Source organism: Grampus griseus (genome assembly GCF_964374135.1).
Source record: "Grampus griseus genome assembly, chromosome: 11".
In the NCBI taxonomy this organism is placed as follows: Eukaryota; Metazoa; Chordata; class Mammalia; order Artiodactyla; family Delphinidae; genus Grampus; species Grampus griseus.
In genome coordinates, this window is record NC_139005.1 from 854,409 (window position 1) to 872,623 (window position 18,215).

Here is an 18,215-nt window from a genome sequence, read left to right on the forward strand (position 1 = left end):
ATTGATAAGCTCTTTCACACACGCGCGTGCGCACACCCTGGTATCTGATTTCCCACTGAACTTCAGAATCCTCTCCTCCGTGCAGGAGCCTGGAGCTCCAGTTCAGGACTCAGGTACAGGCAAAGAGACCCTGAATCCCAGGGTGGGGACCCCAGCGTGCACAGGGCTGGGGGCTCCCTGTGCTTCCCGAGCTCGGGCGCTGCAGCCCAGGGGCCCAGCCTGCGGCTCCGAAAGAACCCTCGGCCGTAGGTCTCCCGCTGACCGAGGCCACGCTGGGCTCACGCCATGCTGATGCCGTCAGGCGCCACGACCCTCACTTCTATCTGGTCTCTTTCCGAAAATGACTGGGTGTGTTTGGCCCTCAGCCTCCTGACGGCAGCAGCTCATCCTGGTGAAGGAGCCCCCGCTGCACCCAGCCTGGCCCCGAGGCCTCCCCAGGCTGCGCCCACTGCCCCGCCTTCCGTGGCAGGCTCGGTTACGGCCCTGCCCCACTCTCCTGCAGCCCTCAGCCTGGGAAACGAGCTGCTCCTTCGGCTCAGACACGTCCTCCTCCAGAAGCTTCCCCCTGGGCCAGGCACCCCTTCTGCGGACTTCACGGCCCCGGGCGAGCTTCTGGCAGCCTCTGCATCTCGCGCCCCACCCCGTGTGCTACCCCGTCCCTCTCACTGGAAGGGCAGCTCCCTGATGGTCAGGGCGATGCGGGGCACAAAATAAAGGCTGAAGGAACGAATGACGGACACCCAAGGACACCGCCATTAGCTCCTGGGAACAGGCTGTGGGTTCTCGCGGGGACGGTCACGGGAAGAAAGGTTAAGGGGACAGAGCCAAGATGTTTACTTTTTTTTTTTTTTTTTTGCAGTACGCGGGCCTCTCACTGCTGTGGCCTCTCCCGTTGCGGAGCACAGGCTCCGGACGCGCAGGCTCAGTGGCCATGGCCCACGGGCCCAGCCGCTCTGCGGCATGTGGGATCCTCCCGGACTGGGGTACGAACCCGTGTCCCCTGCATCAGCAGGCGGACTCCCAACCACTGCGCCACCAGGGAAGCCCCAAGATGTTCACGTTTTAAAGGTACACATCTCACACATGAGCATACACACGTCCACACGTGCACACCTACGGACACACGTGCTCACCACCCTGGGCAGGGGAGGCCCCACGCGGCGGCCCCTTGGGCTCCAGGCCAGGGTTCTTGCGAAGCTCCTGGAGGAAGAGCAGCAGCTGCAGGCTTCGCAGGCTCTCCAGGCCCTCGGGACACAGCGGCTGCCCGCCCGGCCCCCCGCCCCGGTCCCCGTCGGCGTCGTCCGGGAGCTGCGGGGAGCTCCTGGAGATGTAGCCCTGGTCGGACTGCACAGACCGCCGCTGCTCCCCCCCAGGGGGCGTGCGCACATCCTGGCAGCGCGGGCTCTGCTGCAGGGACGGCAACATGGAGCCGTCTGGCCGCCCCGTGGGGCTGCTGCGGACGGGCGGGTCCTCGGGGTGCATGGGGAGGAAGAGGATGCTGTTCCGCCCCGGGCCCCAGCCGCCCAGAAGCGGGCAGGCCTCGTCTCCCCCAGCCAGGGCCAGCCGGCTGGCGGCACCGCTCCTGACGGCCCGAAGGATGGGCTCCACCGCCTGCGCTGGAGGGGCCCCGTCCACCGGGACCACCGTGGTCTGGAGCGTCTGGGCCGCCGGCTGCTCCTGGGGCCAAGGCTGGGGCTCCAGCCGCGACGGGCCCCCTCCTTCCCCCGCAAGGAGCAGCTCCACCAGCAGGCTGGCCTGGGAGGTGGGTTCCAGCACCAGCGGCTCCTGTCGGACGATCCCTCCTCCCAGCGGCGGCTCCTCGAAGGCCTCCTCGTCCAGGGACGGGAGGTCCTGGTCGTCTGCCAGGCAGAGGTTCTCGAGCTTGAACCAGTCGGGGCGCTGGGCCTGCCAGCGGCGGAAGCGCTGCACGGCCTCGCGGAGCTGCTGGCCACTGGGGCTCTGCAGGTAGTTCTGGGCCGTGAGCGCCCCGACGCGGTGCATGCGGCCCGGCCCGAACATCTCCAGGTCCTGGATGCGGAAGTAGACCTCCTCAAACTTGTCCATGAGCGCGTAGCAGGAGGTGATGTTGAAGAGCTCGGGGATGTCAGCCTCGCAGCTGATGTCACTGAAGTAGCAGACGATGTAGGTGCCGAAGCAGGCCGGCCTCTTGAAGTCCGGCAGGATCATGTTCATGGCCGCCGTGAACAGGTCCCCCGCGGGCTTCCCGCGGTCACAGCGAAGCTGGACGGCGGCGTCCTCCCAGCCGAGGATGGCCTGCCACTTGGCCCGGGTGCCTCGGGAGCACAGGACGATGATCTTGGAGTTGCTCTCCACCACCTCCTGCTTCCGGCGGCCCACCCAGGTCATGACCCCCGCCTCCGAGATGGCCTGCTCCTCCAGCAGGTCGAGGGCCACTTCGGTGCCGCACACGGTGAGCAGGAACTGGGCGAACTTCAGGACCACGTCCACGTAGAGGGGGTGGTCAGCCGAGTAGACGATCCAGACCTTCCTGGGCTTCAGGGGTGGGGGGCTCAGGCTGGTGGCAGCGGGCGGGACGTCTGAGGGGAACAAAGAAGCCAGGCCGAGGGTTCAGGCATGTCGGCGCTGACCACACACCCAGGCCGGGGACAGCCCCGCCCGGCTGGCCGGAAGCCTCCCGAGCCCCCAGAACGCAGCTGAGACCTCAGAATAAGCCCAAGTCGGCGGCCTCGACGTGCTGGCTGCCTGTGAAACAGCCTGTGCCCTCGGGGAAGAGTCTCCCTTTTTTATCTGGCCTTTAGCCTCCATGTTAATTAAAATTGCTTTTTTCCTTACAAGACACAAAGGCCCGTTTACACACAGCTGCTTTCGGGAGGACCTCTTTTCACAAAACACGGTGCCCAGCCTCGCTGTTTGAGGTCCCCTCTGTTCGGAGCTAGAGGTGGGTCCCCGGCAGGTGTCATCTCCTGAGGGACAGGAGCTGACTGGGTGGCCCCTCCAGGCCGCTGTGAACAGACTCACCCCAGGCCCAGGCCGCCCAAGCCGGGAGGCGCCCACCTGTGCATTTGCTGCCGTTTTCACATTTTCCGTGACGGGACCCTGAGAGGAAAAGAAATGCCAGAAGTGATACTCCAGAAGTGTCCTTGCAGGAAGCACAAATCTTACAAGATGGCTCAGAACGGCTCTTTTGGAAGAGAAACAGGGACCAGCTCACAGGGGCACCTGCTGGGAGCTCTGCCCCACTCCCGACCAAGGGAGGGGTCGAGGTAGCATTCTTAGACGCTCTGGGCCTCTGCAGGGAGACCATCCCTCCCATGACCGCTGTGTGACCTGCGGGAGGTATCAACGCCTCTGAAACTCAGTTTCTTCCTCTGTGAAATGGGTCTATGTGTGAAGTGGCCGGCACACCCCACCAGCTGGGTCACACAGTGCTGGGTCTGCAGCACTGACCTGGCTGGGACCCCCAGAACGGTGCCTGGGAGGTTACACCCCAACAGTGGCCATCCCCAAGCAGAGCTCGCCTTCAGGGAAAGCCCCTTCCCCAGACGTGTCCTTTCAGGAGGCAAAGTCTTCCGAGATGCCTCCAGCAGTAGTGCCACTGGGCCCCTTACATTTTCTCCTGGTATTTTTTCTCTTCTTTGGCCGCGCCTCGTGGCTTGTGGGATCTTAGTCACCCAACCAGAGAGTGAAGCCAGGCCCTTGGCAATGAGAACGAAGAGGCCTAACCACTGAACCGCCAGGGAAGTCCCTCCTGCTGGTGCTCTGGGGTGAGGAGGTAAACCAGCGTGCTGAAGTGACCACTCGTCCTGGAGGCAGCGAAGGGCCCGTGGAGCAGGGCTGACTCACCAGAGCCATGCGGCCAAGGCGGACGTTTGGAACCTTGATTTCAAGCCCCACCCTTTGGGCCTCTGCCTAGAACTCTGAGGTCCTCCCTCGCCCCGAGGAGTGGCCGCTTCGGGAAAAGGTCAGACGTGTAGCACGAGAAGCAGGCGGCCTCCCGACGCCTGCAGAGACCTGGACGCGGGACCCTCCCAGGGAAGGACCCTCTCGACAGGTCTCGCGCCCGGCTAGTCATCTTCCCCAGCGTGAGCTGTGGTCACGGGGAAACGGCCTCCCAGATCGGGGTTGTGGAGGGGCAGGGAGAGGCTAAGTCCCCACCCCAAAGACCCATGTTTCCTCCTGCTTAAAACGTGGCCAGAGAGGGCCGCAGCCGGAGGGAACCGATGCTTATTAACAGGCTGAAGGGCGGGGATGCGTGGGGCTGTGAGCACAGTCCCCCAGCTGGTGCAGGGACGAGGGGCACGGGAAGAGAGGCGGGGCAGAGGGCAAGCCCCAGGTGGGCCCACAGCCCCTGGCCTTACCCGGTAACCGCCAGGCCAGGCAGACGGTCAGCAGGATGACGGAACCCACGAACAGGATGGAGAGGCCGGGGATGCACCTGGACACCCACAGGGGCATGTGGTCTGTGGCAGGAGAACAGCGTGATGGCGTGGCAGGGAGGCCTGTGACACTGCCCGCCCGCTGCCCTCCCTGAGCTGCCCTCTCTGCTGTGCCAGCCCTGGGGTCCTCAACCAGCCGCCCACCCTGGGGGGTCCTCCCTGACACCAAGATGGGCCATGGTCCCACCACCCAGGGCCGCCTCCTGGTACAGCCTTTCTGCCTGGCTCCACTCCAGGACACAGGGACCTCTGTGTCCCCTGAGGCGGCAGAGACTGGGAGGAGTCGGCCTTACCTTCAACGGCGTCTGCAATAAGAACCAAGGACAGACTCTCAGTTACTAGCAGCAGTCACACACCCAGCACCCGCGTGCCGTGCCGGGGCCTGCTGACGGCCTGGCCCGACGCCCAGCCCTTTGTACAGGTTAGTAAACTTAGCGACACCACCTACAGGGGACACCTGAGCTGGTGGCCTACTGGGAGACGCCTGCCTCCACCTGGAGGCCGGGTTCCGTCCAGGCCAGTGCAATGCCTGCTGCTTTTTTTTTTTTTTCTTTTTTGCGGTACGCGGGCCTCTCACTGCTGTGGCCTCTCCCGTTGCGGAGCACAGGCTCCGGACGCGCAGGCTCAGCGGCCATGGCTCACGGGCCCAGCCGCTCCGCAGCACGTGGGATCTTCCCGGACCGGGGCACGAACCCGCGTCCCCTGCATCGGCAGGCGGACTCTCAACCACTGCGCCACCAGGGAAGCCCCTCCGCTGCTTTTTGATTGGCGTCTGCTGCAGGAGGCTTCTGAACGGGAAGTGGGCAGCGCGCTGGGGGCTCAGGTCAGAACCGGGGCTCTGCCACTTCCTCGGTGTGTGACCTTGGACAAGGTGCCTGACATCTCTGTGCCTCAGTTTCCTCACCTATGAACCTGGGGGAGGGAGTCTCCACTTCATGGTATATATTACGTAGTACACAGTACTTAGTACACAGCACTCAGTATAAGGTACACAGTACACACTTAGTACAAAGTACATAGTACCCAGAACCCAGTACAGAGTACTTAGCACACAGTAAAATATACTTAGCGCTATAGTACACAGTACCTATACTGTGGTGCACAGTACCCAGTACTTAGTACACAGTACGCAGCACACAGCACTACAGTGCACAGCACCTAGTATACAGGACTTAGCAGGTAGTACTATGACTCACAGTTTGTGAGAACTAGAAATGGACACGTTAGAGCACCCTGTTCACTACACGGTCCTTGACTGTAACTAGGACAATAAGAATCCCCATTTTTCAAATCACGGAAGTTTTGAAAGGTTAAGTGCTTTGCCACACAGCTAACGAAAGGCAGTCAGGAGTCCAACCTGGAGTCTCTCTAAGGCCCCACAGCGCAGGCCTGGACGACGTCAGGGCTCGGTCGGCCGGCTGACCTTCGCCCGCCCTCCCCCGGGTGCGCCCCGGCCGCCGTGCGTCTCACCTGGGGTGTGTGGGACCCCTGGGCAGGGCACGGCCACCGAGTGTCGGAGGCAGTCGTTGAGGCAGCTGCTGAAGAAGGGCTGGATCTGCAAGGACAGAGCGCAGGGAGGAGAGGCAGGGGGACGTGGCCCACCTCGGACCCCGCCGGCCCCTCCAGGACGTCCCCGCAGCTGCTGGGCAGGAGGGGGCAAAGGGCCCTGCCCAGGTGAGGCCAGGGGCCGGGCAGGAAATCCCAGGCGGTAGCGGTGCTGGGTCGCTGGGGAGCACGAGCCCCGGGCCGCCCACCCCGTGCCCACCCCTGTCCCCACCTGCACGTGGTGACGGCAGCACCAGCTGAAGTCTGGCAGGGGGAGTGTGACGTTGCAGCACTGCCGGGTGGCCTCCTGTGCAGGCTGCAGGGCAGAGGGGCAGTGAGGCCCTGGCCTCTGCTGGGATGCGCCCCCAGGAGGCCCCAGGGAGAGAGGCTGGCAGGCCCCGCCCCAGGGCCGTGGCTGTGTGGACTCAGGACTGCATCCAGCACCCAGCTGCCCCGCTGGCTTTGGCCGCTGGGGACCCTGGGGACGGACTCACCTGTCCTGCACTGGCCCTGCCCTGCCTTCATCTTATTGCCTCACCTCTACTCCCCTTTGCCTTCACGTCCACAGTTTAAAGTCTTCAAATCCTTTTTGCAATAATGGAATTAACAAGGCTAACAAAAAGAGGACCAGGAAAACGTGGGGGAGGGGAGGACAGAGGGCCGGGCGTGCAGGGCAGAGACAGCCATGTCCCGTCAGCTGTCGGAGCAACTACACGCCAGCCACACTCCAGTCACACGTGGGAAGGGAGGACGGCAGCCCAGGTCACGCCCTCCAGCACAGCCTGAGCGCCTGGGCCTTGAGGCTTGGAGAGGCGGCTCTGAGCCAAGCTGGGGGGGTTAGGAGAGCGGCAGAGAGAGCAGTTACCGCGTCCAGATCCACGACGCGCCGGAAGCAGCTGCGGTTCTCCGCGGGCAGAAAGCTGTCCAGCAGGATCTGGTATTTGGTGGACTCGTTCCACGGCGTGAAGCTCAGCTGCAGCTGGTGGGCCTCGAGGATCTCCACAGTGATGTTGGGGTCCCACAGGCTGCCTGTCCCCCAGGGGCACAGACGCGGCCGGGAGTGAGGGGCGAGCACGCGTGCAGGTGTGCGTGTGTGCGAGTGCACCCAAGTAAAGCCCCCCACAGGGCTGCCCGCCAGTTACCTGAACTCACGCAGGGCGTGGTCATCTTCATCCTGGGGTCCTCGCAGTCTGTGGACCGGGAAAAAGTGCAACCGTCACGCGCCTCCCCTGGAAAGCTGGCTCCTGCGGGGCCTCTGACACCAGAGCTAACAGCCTTCTGCCTCTGGGGAGCCTGCTCAAAGCTGGCCCTTCAGAGAAGCCCCAGGACAGACACTGCCATGGGCCAGAGGCCCCACAGGCCTGGGACCGAGGGGTCCTGGTCCACTCCTGCTTCCTCTGCCCCGGGGCTCCCTCTCCTGAGCCGCCTCTGCCCTTGAGGAGAGAAGGACTGTGTCCCGCTCAGCGAACGGCAGCATTTCCCCAACTTTCCCATGTCCTCACAGTAGTCTTGGGTTCAGCCCCTCTGGGGTGGGCCTGGGAAGCTGCATTTCTGACAAGTTCCCAGGTGATTCCATGGTGCTGCGGACGCAGGGAGCCCGTGGGGACCACTCCTCTGGAGATGTCTTCTTGATCCCTCCATTTCTTTGACTGCAACGTTTGTACTTTGGTTTCAGAAGGCACGAGAGAGGCATGAATCACCGCAAGTGACAGGGGCTGAGCCAGTCCGCTTTAGGGACAGGGGAGGGGGCGGGGGGGTCACTCATTTGACAAATACTGGCTGAGCCCCCGATACGTGCCAGGCCCTGTGTTAGGCCCTGGAGATACGGTGGTGAGTGAGACAAAGTCCCTGCCCTCCAAGGATGACATTCCAGTGGGAGAGACCGTAAAAGCAAATAGTGTAATATCACGTCACGAATATGTCAAGATGATGGAATGTCGGGGAGCAGGGAGTGACACGAGGGGCAAGAAAGCCGGGTGAACAGATCGTGTGTGCACATACAGGAGTATGCATGTGTGCACGTGTGTGAGCAGGGGGTGCTCTGGAGATGAAGAAGGCTTCAACAAGCACTTCCCGATCACCTCCCACATGCAGGGCCACTTGTGGGCGTCTGGAGGCGCACAGGCGGGTGTGGGGTCCAGGCCCTGTTCTCAAGGGGCCGGAGTCTAGGTGTGCTTGGCTCTTAACAATGAGAAAAGCAGGCAGTGGCAGAGATGCTGGGGAGGATAGAGATGCACCCCAGAGGTGCACACACGTCAAATGATGCTTTGGAAGATGAGCCTGCCAGGCGTCCCAGGAGGAAGGAGTAGTGGCAAGAGGGGAAGGCGTGGGATAAATGCAGGTGGGACGTGGGGGAAGAATGAGGAACTGAGAGCTGGGGCGGGGCTGGGAGCAGGGCCACAGCTCTCCTGGGACTGGCTTGTGCTCCTGACACGTTCTGGGCAGGAAACGTGCGTCTTCAGCCCCGTGGAGGGACTCCGGGTCCCGTGAAGCTCCTGGGTCGTGGGCCAACACCCACTGTTTGTGTCGCAAGAACGGGCTCCGCCTTCAGGGAGTGGAGGCTGTGGCCACTCAGCAAAGAACCTGGCCCTGCACCTGTTTGTCCCGTGGGTCCCACAGGCTGACTGCAAAGTGAGGGGTGAAGGCAAGGCTGGGGGGGGCGCTCTTACCGGGCACCAGGAAGTTTCTGGACTGGTGGTTTGGGTCCCCGTCAGGGATGGGCTTAGGCAGGTGGTGGACGGTCACCTCGTACTCCTGGCCGGGTTCCACCACGAAGTGGCTGAAGGCAAAACGCCACTAGGAGATGGGAGAAGGGGAAGGCAAACAGGTCACGGCTCTCACCCACCTGGGCCCAAAGTGCACCCCATCCACCCCCAAAGGATCAGTCAAAAGAGGGAGAAAACAACCACTACAGCAAGCTCCCAAGTCGGAGGCATCTGTTTCTCTGTTTTTCGTTTCTTCTGGTCTTTCTTGCCTATTATTATTATTTTTTTATTAATTAATTCATTTTATTTTTGGCTGCATTGGGTCTTCGTTGCTGCGCACGGCCTTTCTCTAGTTGTGGCGAGCAGGGGCTACTCTCCGTTGCGGTGTGCGGGCTTCTCATTGCCGTGGCTTCTCTTGTTGCGGAGCACGGGCTCTAGGCACGTGGGCTTCAGTAGTTGTGGCACATGGGCTCAGTAGTTGTGTCTCGTGGGCTCTAGAGCGCGGGCTCAGTAGTTGTGGTACACGGGCTTAGTTGCTCCGCAGCATGTGGGATCTTCCCGGACCAGGGCTCGAACCTGTGTCCCCTGCACTAGCAGGCGGATTCTTAACCACTACGCCACCAGGGAAGTCCCTTTCTTGCCTATTTTAAAAAACCTAGATCTGGCCTCATCAGGAGACAGTGGGAGCCAAAAGCAAGAGAATTTGGGGAAAGACGAAAGAGCCCCCTCCCTCATCGGCCCTCTCCAACTCCAGAGCACACAAGGGGCAGCTAAAAACTACTTGTTAAGTGACTCTGCCTCCTTAAATGGGAAAGCCAGGGGTCTCTTGAGAACATCCTGGAGCACAGAAGTGCAGCGAGAGGGCTACGAGGTCCCCCCCGCCCCCCTGCCCAGGCCTGACAGCATCTTCGTTGCGCAAACCTTTTCTGGATGGTGTAGGTGACACACGCTGACTCCAACTTCCCTGGTGGAGTCCGTGGGGGTCCCTGGTCCTCACCACCCTCCAGCAGTAGTTTGGGGGTCCCCACTAAACACGGGACAGGGGATCTGTCTTTGCTGCTTTTGTTTGTGGGAGCCCTGCCAGCGGCCACTTTCCAGACGTAAAGCAGCGTGTTCAGATGAGCCTGGGTCAGGACTGCCTGGATCGCTTGTCACCACCAACCGCTGCTGTTTAGACACCCGCAGCCTCTGATTCAGGAAGTCTGGGTGGGGCCCTAGAACCCGCATTTCTAACAGCTCCAGGTGATGCTGCTGGTCTTGGGACCACGCGCTGAGCATCAGTGCTCTAACCAAACTCACAGAGAATCCACTTCTGGCTCTGGGCAGCAAAAGGGGCAGCAGCTGCAGCAGAAACCACGGCAGCTCCGGTCTGGGCAGAGCCTCTCCTCCTGGAGGCCCCGGGCTGACCCAGGTACAGGGCAGGCTGGCAGGCGTGGGTCACAGAGCCGCAACAGCGAGCGGCGACATAAGGTAGGAAGGAAGAGCGGCGTGTGTGCGCATGTGCGCGCGTGCATGTGCTGTTCCCCAATGGTCACCACCATCCCCGCCCCCGCCCCCCGCCCCGGCTGGAGTCTTACCCGTTTGTGATGATGCTTCAGTGTGGACAGAAACTCAAACTTGACACACAGACGTTCGTTGGTGTTCAGCTGCAAGACAGACAATTCCGCTCCCTCCAGGTAGAGGATGCTGGCTGGAGGGCAGAGGGAGGGGAGGGGCCGCAGCTGCAGATCAAGGATGACTAACCGCCGGGGTGGTGGGGAGCACGTCCCGTCTGGGACGCTTGCCCGTCTTACCCGCCCTCTGCTTCCTGCTCCTTCCAAGCTCCCTTTGGGCTGTATTAGCCACTGCCTCGTGGACAGCTACCCCGCTGGACACGGACAGCGACACTTTACCCAGGGCTCGAAGCGAACGCTCTGCAAATTCGTGGCTAGGGCATTGGCGACACGCTGTGGGTGTCAAAGGGGTGTCCCCGAACTTGAAGAGGACGCAGCAGTCAGCGGGGCTGGAGCCTCAGGAAGAGAACTCCCCCAGGCCGTCCACAGGTCTGGGCGCCCTGGTCACCCACCCCTGAGAGGTTGGGGCACTGCTGTCAGGAAGGCCAGCCCCGCAGTCAGACAATTCACGACCTGACGCCTTTTCCGGGGTGACGAAAATTTTAGGCTGAAGAAAGGCCTTCCTTGAAGGATCGTGGGTTAACATCCAAACACTGAAAAGGACTCACTGCCTGAAACGACGGGTCCTCTCACTAAACTGGCCCCTCGCGTCTGAGCACAGGGCTGGGAGCCCAGTTCTGAGTCTGGGGGGAGGGCCGGGCGGTCCAATCTGTGGGCTCACCGGAGGTGGGCAGCACGTCCAGACGCCCACTCACCGTCTGTCTGAAGCGTCCACTCGACATGAGCCACGGGGAGCAGGTGTCCTTGCTGCGTGTGGACAAAGCGCAGCTGGGTCTGCACGTCTTTGGGGGGCGAGGGGGTCAGGCTTCGAGGGTGGATCCAGGTGTCGTCCAGGCAGGTACCTGGGGGCCAGGAAAGGCAGAAATCAGAGGCTGGCAGGCTCTGCAAGAAACCAAAGACGCAGACCAAAGAAGACACCTCTCGGGGGTCCAGGGAGCCAGGCCTTCACGGTCAGGCCGTGCCCGAGACCGCGGCTGTGCTCTCAGCTGCCCAGCCCTGCTCGCTCTCCCGATGCCTGTCTGGGGTCACGGCAAAGCTCTGATGTCTAAAGGGCACCTTAGGAGAGACGACAAAGCATGCCCTTGGCTTTGAGAGGAGGCAGTGGCTGGAAGTGGGGCAGGAGAGTGGGGCAACCAGAAGAGCTGCCCTATTGTCATGTGCGGGGTCCCTAATGAGCACAGACACTTGAACTGTGCGCCTCCTCCTTGAATTAAAACACAAGACAAGGTCCCACCCCAGGTGTCGCCCACTTCAGGGTGACAGCTCTGGCGAAAGAGTCGTATTACACATTCACCAGGGTAGCACCCCAGAGAAAATCCTAATGACAGGCCTGTGCCTCCCATCCTGACTGCTGCACGATGAACGTCCTCGACGGAGGTGCAGGTGCGGCCCCAAATCTCAGGGGTCCTCCTGCTGGGGGCTGGGACCCTCGTCAGCTCAGCGCGGGGTCAGCACTTCATCGCGGCAACATGAGAAAAACAAAAACCGGTGACTTACTGTTCTTGACTGTGCAGTTCAGCCCCTGCGGAAAAGAGAAGCAGGTAATCACAGACAAGAAAGAACTTGAATCCACAAGCCGGGCTCTGGCGTCCCCGGGCTCATTCTCAAGAATGAAACACAGGCACCCTCCCTCTCTCTTTGAGGGACACTCTCGGGGCCAGGGACCACACTTCTCTCCTGTCAACTGAGGAGACACAGGGTGAGAAGTGGGCATAGCACGTGGCAAATGGAACTGGCATTTTCTGAGTGCCTTTAGGAGCTGGGAGGCACCTTAGCCTCTTTCCCTGCCCTGATATCAGAATGCTGGCATGGGGACTTCCCTGGTGGTCCAGTGGTTAAGACTCCACACTCCCAATGCATGGGGGCCTGGGTTCGATCCCTGCTCGGGGAACTAAGATCCCACATACTGCAACTAAGCCCGCGTGCCGCTACTGAGCCCGAGTGCCGCAACTAGAGAACTCTGTGCACCACAACTAGAGGTGCCACAACAAAGACCCAGTGCAGCCAAAAAAAAAAAAAAAAGAATGCTGGCAGCCAGGCCCAGAGAAAAGACCTCTGGATTTCGACACCTGAGAGTCGCCCAACAGACAGGCCACGTTCACCACCAGCCTGACCCTTACAGTAAGTTCAGTGATCAAAATGCCCGTCTACACAGGGCATCCAGTCAGCCTTTGGGACCTCAGTCTTGAGATATTCTCAGACAGCCAAAGGGTACCAGCTATCTGAGAAGGATTTCCTGTATGAAAAATATGTCAAAACCCCCCAAATTAAAAAAACAAAAAAGCTCTTGGAGGAAATAAGACAATGCTGGGAACAGGATAAAATTAAAACAAACAAAATGTAACAGTTTCACAGAAATAAGAGAGGACACTTCATCCACGTGAGAAGGACAGGGTACTGTGGAAAAGTGAGCAAGCAGAGAATCAAAACAAATCTTGAAAATAAAAAATTCCACAGAAGGCCTGGGCTATAAAATTCAGGAAATTTCTCCAAAAGTAGAACAAATACAAACAGAAATAGGAGAAACAATATATGAGTATTTAGAGACTCAATTGAGGAGTGATAAGACATGATTAACTAGATTTCCAGAAGAAGACTACACAGAAAATAGAGGGAAGAAATTAAAAAGAAAAGAAAAAGAAATTCTAGGACTGATTATTTCCAAATTAAAAAGGTCCACTGAATGGCCTTCACAGCAAATGAATAAAAGGCCTAGACCAAGGCCCATCATGAGACTTCCGGAATACCAGGAGTGAAGAGAAAATCATAATGTTTACAGAGAGAAAAAAATAGGCGATACACAGAGAGGAATCAGAGTGGCATTGGCTGTCTTAGCATCTGTGCTGTGGGCTGGAAGGCAGCAAAGCGGTGCCTTAAAAATCCTGAGGGAAAAGTATCTTTAACCTGCGATTTTTATACCCAGCCAAACTATCAAAAAAGTGTGAGGCGAGAATAAAGACATTTTCAGACACATAAAGACTTAAAAAAAAAATCGATTCATCTATCTATACTTCTCACACCCTCATACTTAGGAAACTGCGGGATATGCTCCAGCAAAATGAGGGAGTTAACCTCTGAGAAGGAAGACTGACCCACTGCCACAGGCTTGGGGAGTAATCGGTCCAGGCTGGGGTTGGAGAATACAGAATGAAACTGATGGAATATCTGCCATGTGACAAACACATATGACAAAATCTCATAGAAAAAAACCAACATTAGTTACATGGAAAATTACGGAAGTGAAGAATGAAAGGAATTATCATCTCCAGGAGGAAAGAGATACCAGAAAAGAAATACAACCAAAGCACACATACTTGCCTCAGCAGTGAAGATTAGCATTTGTTATAGTATAAACACTAACCATTGGGACTACCCTGGTGGCGCAGTGGTTAAGACTCCACGCTCCCAATGCAGGGGGCCCAGGTTCGATCCCTGGTCAGGGAACTAGATCCCACGTGCATGCCGCAACTAAAAGTTTGCATGCCACAACTAAAGAGCCTGCCTGCCGAAACTAAGACCCGTAAGACCCAGTGCAACCAAATAAAACAAACAAACAAACAAACAAACACTGAGCACTGATAGAACCACAATGGGAAGACTGGGAGGGGAAGCAGTGGGAGGAGGTAATGTAAGAAATTTAAATTTTCATCTATTGTAAATCAGTAGGTAATATCTAAAATCGACAAATGAAGAATAACAATATAAGTACATTTAGAAGTATGGAGGCAAATGCCAGAAGAAATAACTGGAAGTAGTATAAGTGATCCTCTTTGGGGAACTGTTTTAGGGATTGTGGGGGGGGCAGGGACCTGCTGGGTTTTGTTTTAAACATCTTTGTACCATTTTAAAAGGATCACCACATATCACCTTGATAAGAGTTAATTATAAGGTAGAATTTCATCTATGACATTATTCCAAACAAAGAAAAGGATTAAAATGTGAGACAGACAAATGAAAACATGAATTTGTTTAGGGGAAGCCATAGCAGACTTTTTCTTCTTATAATCTAATTTCTATAAGGAATTTACATTAATGTAATGTTTTCAATCGTGTAAAAAAATGCATTCAGGATCTCCTCTGGATACCACCAGGACAGACCCTGCTTTATTCCCCTCCAACAAATCACCCCTCATTTCTTTGTTTCAAATGCCCATTTTAATTTTTTTTTTTTTTTTTTTTTGGCGGTACGCAGGCCTCTCACTGTTGTGGCCTCTCCCGTTGCGGAGCAACAGGCTCCGGACGCGCAGGCTCAGCGGCCATGGCTCACGGGCCCAGCCGCTCCGCGGCATGTGGGATCTTCCCGGACCGGGGCACGAACCCGTGTCCCCTGTATCGGCAGGCGGACTCTAAACCACTGCGCCACCAGGGAAGCCCAAATGCCCATTTTAATTTAAAAAGCAGTAGGATCAGAACATTATTTGTGAACTTGTGAACAGCACTATGTCAGGGCCTCCTGCAGAAGCCCAGGAGGGGATGCCCACGATGATGATGACTGTGGCCAGTGTGCACCGAGCTCTCCTCCTGTGCCAGGCATCACGCTAACACTTTGTACGCACGTGTCATTTAATCTTAACAACAGTCCTATGAGGTCGGTACCATCATCCCCTTTTTATTCATGAAAAAACTGAGGCACAGGGAGGTCAGCTAAGTGGCCCAAGGCCCCACAGAGCTGACACTCAAACCCGTGCAGTTTTGCTCCAGAATCCCGCTCTTAACCATGGCCACGTGGCCTCTACATAAAAAGGGGCGCTCGCAGCAGGTGGGCCCACCCTCTCCATCTGCGGTGGTGAAGATTACAAGGAAGGATTCAGACAGTTCCACGGACATCGACGAGAGCCCGGTAGAGAGAAGTGGGCTGGGCGCTCACACACAGTTCTGCTTTGGTCCACCTTGGCCGGCCGCCCAGCGTCTCCGAGACAGGTGCATGGTGCCAGCCCGGCAGCCCACTGAGAGCTCTGAATGAAGGTGTGCCTGTCACCCCCGGCACAGAGGCGGCATGAAGCTGCAGGCCACTGTTCCTGCCCCAGCACACCCAGCGCACAAGCCCCTGGTCCGCCCAGCGTGTTATGTGATCTCCCCACAACCCCGTGAGGCAAGAGTCATCCCTGAATGGCCGGGAACACTGGGTCACGGCGGTGGAGGGACTGGCCGGGGCTGCAGGGCGGCTCAGAGACAAGCTCCACCCGAGGCCCAGGCCTGACTCAGCCGCGTCCCCTGCTGCTGATGCTATGTGCTATCTGTCACATCTCACACAGAGGCTGGCAGCCAGTGGAGGAGCCCATGAACTCTGCGGTGATGCACTGACCGCAGCCCCGACTGCCCGGTGTCCACACCACACAACTTGACACTCGGGGAGGATCACGGTCGAAAGCTGTGGCGACCAGAAGATGGGGTTAAACCCACGGCCGTTCCACCCCCAGTCAGAGCTGCAAGTGCTTGGGAAAAGAAGAATTTGTAAGGAACACATATCCCGTCTAGAAACTTTGGCGTTAACACTCCCGCCGACCACCTCCAAGTTGCGGGCTTTCTTCTGGGCTGGCGGTCATGGTCATGGGAAGCTGAGAAGGCCCAGGTGGGAAGGGTCCCCCAGGGAAACACAGTTTCTCCAGTAAGGATCGGATGGGTGGGGGGGACTCAGAGTCCCCTGGGTTTTGAGGCACTAAATCCAAGCAACTGGAACCAACATTGCTTGGTCTCCGCCTGTCACTGCCTCGCAGGCAGAGCTGGCTTCGTCACTCAGCTGCTCACCCTCCCCTTCGTCCATTCGGTCCACAACCATCTGTCAGCCCCCACGTCCCGCGCCTGCAGCACTGGGCTGTAGGCGGTGGAGTCAGGATGCAAACCCAGGTCCTCCGGGGTCAAGTGCGGGCGTCCCCTGACGCTACATGGTGCTCTGTCCACGGAGGCGCCAGCGGAGGGAGGGAAATCTGGAGGGCGTCGCTCCTCTCTCTTCAGGGCGCGGGCCGTGGGGGGCGTGTGTGTGTGGCCAGGTGTACGGCGGGGGTGGGAAGGCAGAGCCCGGGGGGTGCAGATGAATCTGCCGGGGGTCCCGCTCTGCCACCCCACACCCCCATCAGGCCGAGCCCCCCCGCTCCCGCTGAGCAACTGAGGTCAGGCCGTTTCAGCTCAGGGGAGCCCCTCCCTCATGCCCCGATGCTTCTCTCACTTTCCTGCCACTCAGACCCCTCAGTCCTCAGCCTGCCCCCCCACGGGCCTTGGCTCAGCGCTTTCCACCTCCTGGAACGCCCCAGACCTCTGTCCTGGAGGGCCGCCCAAGTGTCTTCTCTGCCGCAAAGAGCACCCTAGGCTGCAGGAGTTTCTCTCTTCCCTGGAATGCTGTACACTCACTGGTTGCACCGAGAGCACTGGCTCCAGGCTCCGGGGTGATTCACCACCCCTCTGGTCATCATCAGGGAGTGTGGCTCTGTCGTTTCAGGACCTTGTATGTTGCAGGCGCCTGGCAAGTGGCCATTGACAAATGAACCGAGTCCAAGGGAAGGACCTGCTGAGTGGGTCTCACGCTTTGCCCAGGAGTGGGAGTCACAAGGACGGTCCCCAAATCATTCACGTTAAAAGAAAAGTTTCTGCTAAACAGTCGCTGACCCTCCTCCACCCTCTTGTGGTGAATCCTCGACAAAATTAGGTCAAGAGGAATACCGCTTCGGTTGTTTCACATCCTCTGACTCAGATACTGAGGGTTATTTCTTAGCGCCAGTGGTGGAGGGGAGTGGACCGAGGAAAACAAGAGGAGCGCAGGGGAGTCTTTTCCCTGAAGCCGGGCCTCCACCCCAAGGCCACTACCCGTCGGTGGGTGTGTCGCTTCCTGTGGGCACAGCGGCGCAGCTGCCCGGCGGATACAGACCAGCGGGACCCCAGACCCGGTCGGTGGCGGCCGCAGGGGCGGCGTCCTGAGGGTCCACGCGGCCTCCAGGGCTCGCGCCGGAGGGGTCACCGCTCTGCCCTCACAACTCTCCCCGGAAGCTGCCCCCACAGCCCCGGGGCCCGTGCGCCAGGCGCTGCGGCCGCGGGGTCCCCGAAGCGCGGGCTCCGGCGGAGGAGGGTTCCAGGACCCGGGCTGGAACCGGGCTCGCTCCCACCTCGCCCTCCGTAGGCCTCTCCCCACCCTTTACTAACCAGCGCGCCCCGCCTCCGGCCGGCCGCGCCTCCTCCGAGGCCCTCCCCAAGTGTGGGACGCCGCTGGGACGCCGGCCCAGGTTGTGCAACCGGCGCTGCGCGATCTTTCCCAGCAAACTCCGTGTTTTCCCGGGTCCGCATAGCAACTCCCGCCGCTCCGGGAGTCCTCCCCACGGCGGCCCGCTCTGTGCCCGAGCCTCGGAACCCCCGAGACCCTGCGCGGACCTCCTGTCACTCGGCAGCCCCGCGCCCCCGGCCCCCGCCCCCCGGGATGCGTCGGGGTCTCACCTGCTGGGTGCACACGGGCGCCGGGTGGTCCAAGAGCCTCAGGGAGGCGCGACCCAGGCCCGGGCCGCACAGGAGCAGGAGGAGAAGCAGGAGCGACGGCACCGGCGGGGGCCCCCGGGACGCGCGCGGCCGGCGGCGCGGAGCCCCCATGGCTCCGGCCTTCGCGGAGGGCTCGTGCCCGGGCTGGGGGCACAGCGAGGGCGCGCCCCTGGCTTCACCTCGGCTGAGTCCCGAGTTAGCTCCCACACGGCCGCTTCCGGCTTCCAGACCTGCCCCGGGCGGGAAGCGCAGAAGGGAGAGCTCGGGCCAGGATAGTCCTTCCGCGGGTCCCGCCCCGACGTGCGTCCCAGGTGCGCGCTCCTCCCCGCGCTCCTCCCCGCGCTCCTCCCCGCGCTCCTCCCCGCGCTCCTCCCCGCGCTCCTCCCCGCGCTCCTTCAGCCCCGCTGGCGCCG

At 59.6% G+C, this 18,215-nt stretch overlaps 1 protein-coding gene across 5 annotated transcripts; it reads right to left on the reverse strand.

The window, feature by feature from the left end:
- IL17RA (interleukin 17 receptor A) lies at positions 1-17,924 on the reverse strand. 5 transcript variants are annotated; one of them, XM_082665830.1, is made up of 13 exons: positions 17,764-17,924; positions 11,839-11,863; positions 11,037-11,183; positions 10,246-10,358; positions 8,633-8,759; positions 7,106-7,153; positions 6,829-6,992; positions 6,196-6,279; positions 5,889-5,973; positions 4,712-4,723; positions 4,341-4,442; positions 3,037-3,078; positions 1-2,558 (listed from the first exon to the last, which is right to left on the reverse strand). In XM_082665830.1, the coding sequence occupies exons 1-13, from the start codon at positions 17,911-17,913 to the stop codon at positions 1,114-1,116; spliced, it is 2,544 nt and encodes an 847-aa protein (XP_082521956.1). In that variant the 5' UTR covers positions 17,914-17,924; the 3' UTR covers positions 1-1,113. The 5 variants fall into 5 exon arrangements, with proteins under 5 accessions (XP_082521956.1, XP_082521958.1, XP_082521957.1 ...); XM_082665832.1 differs by lacking the exon at positions 6,196-6,279; XM_082665831.1 differs by lacking the exon at positions 4,712-4,723.
- Between the last annotated feature and the right edge of the window lie 291 nt (positions 17,925-18,215).

Bases quoted from the DNA above. Each gene is read 5' to 3' on its own strand.
- IL17RA (XM_082665830.1), bottom strand. From the start codon at position 17,913: ATGGGGGCTCCGCGCCGCCGGCCGCGCGCGTCCCGGGGGCCCCCGCCG. The intron at 11,864-17,763 runs GTGAGACCCCGA...TCTTTTCCGCAG, and splicing joins CGCCCGTGTGCACCCAGCAG to GGGCTGAACTGCACAGTCAA. The intron at 2,559-3,036 runs GTGGGCGCCTCC...TGTTCCCCTCAG, and splicing joins AAACGGCAGCAAATGCACAG to ACGTCCCGCCCGCTGCCACC.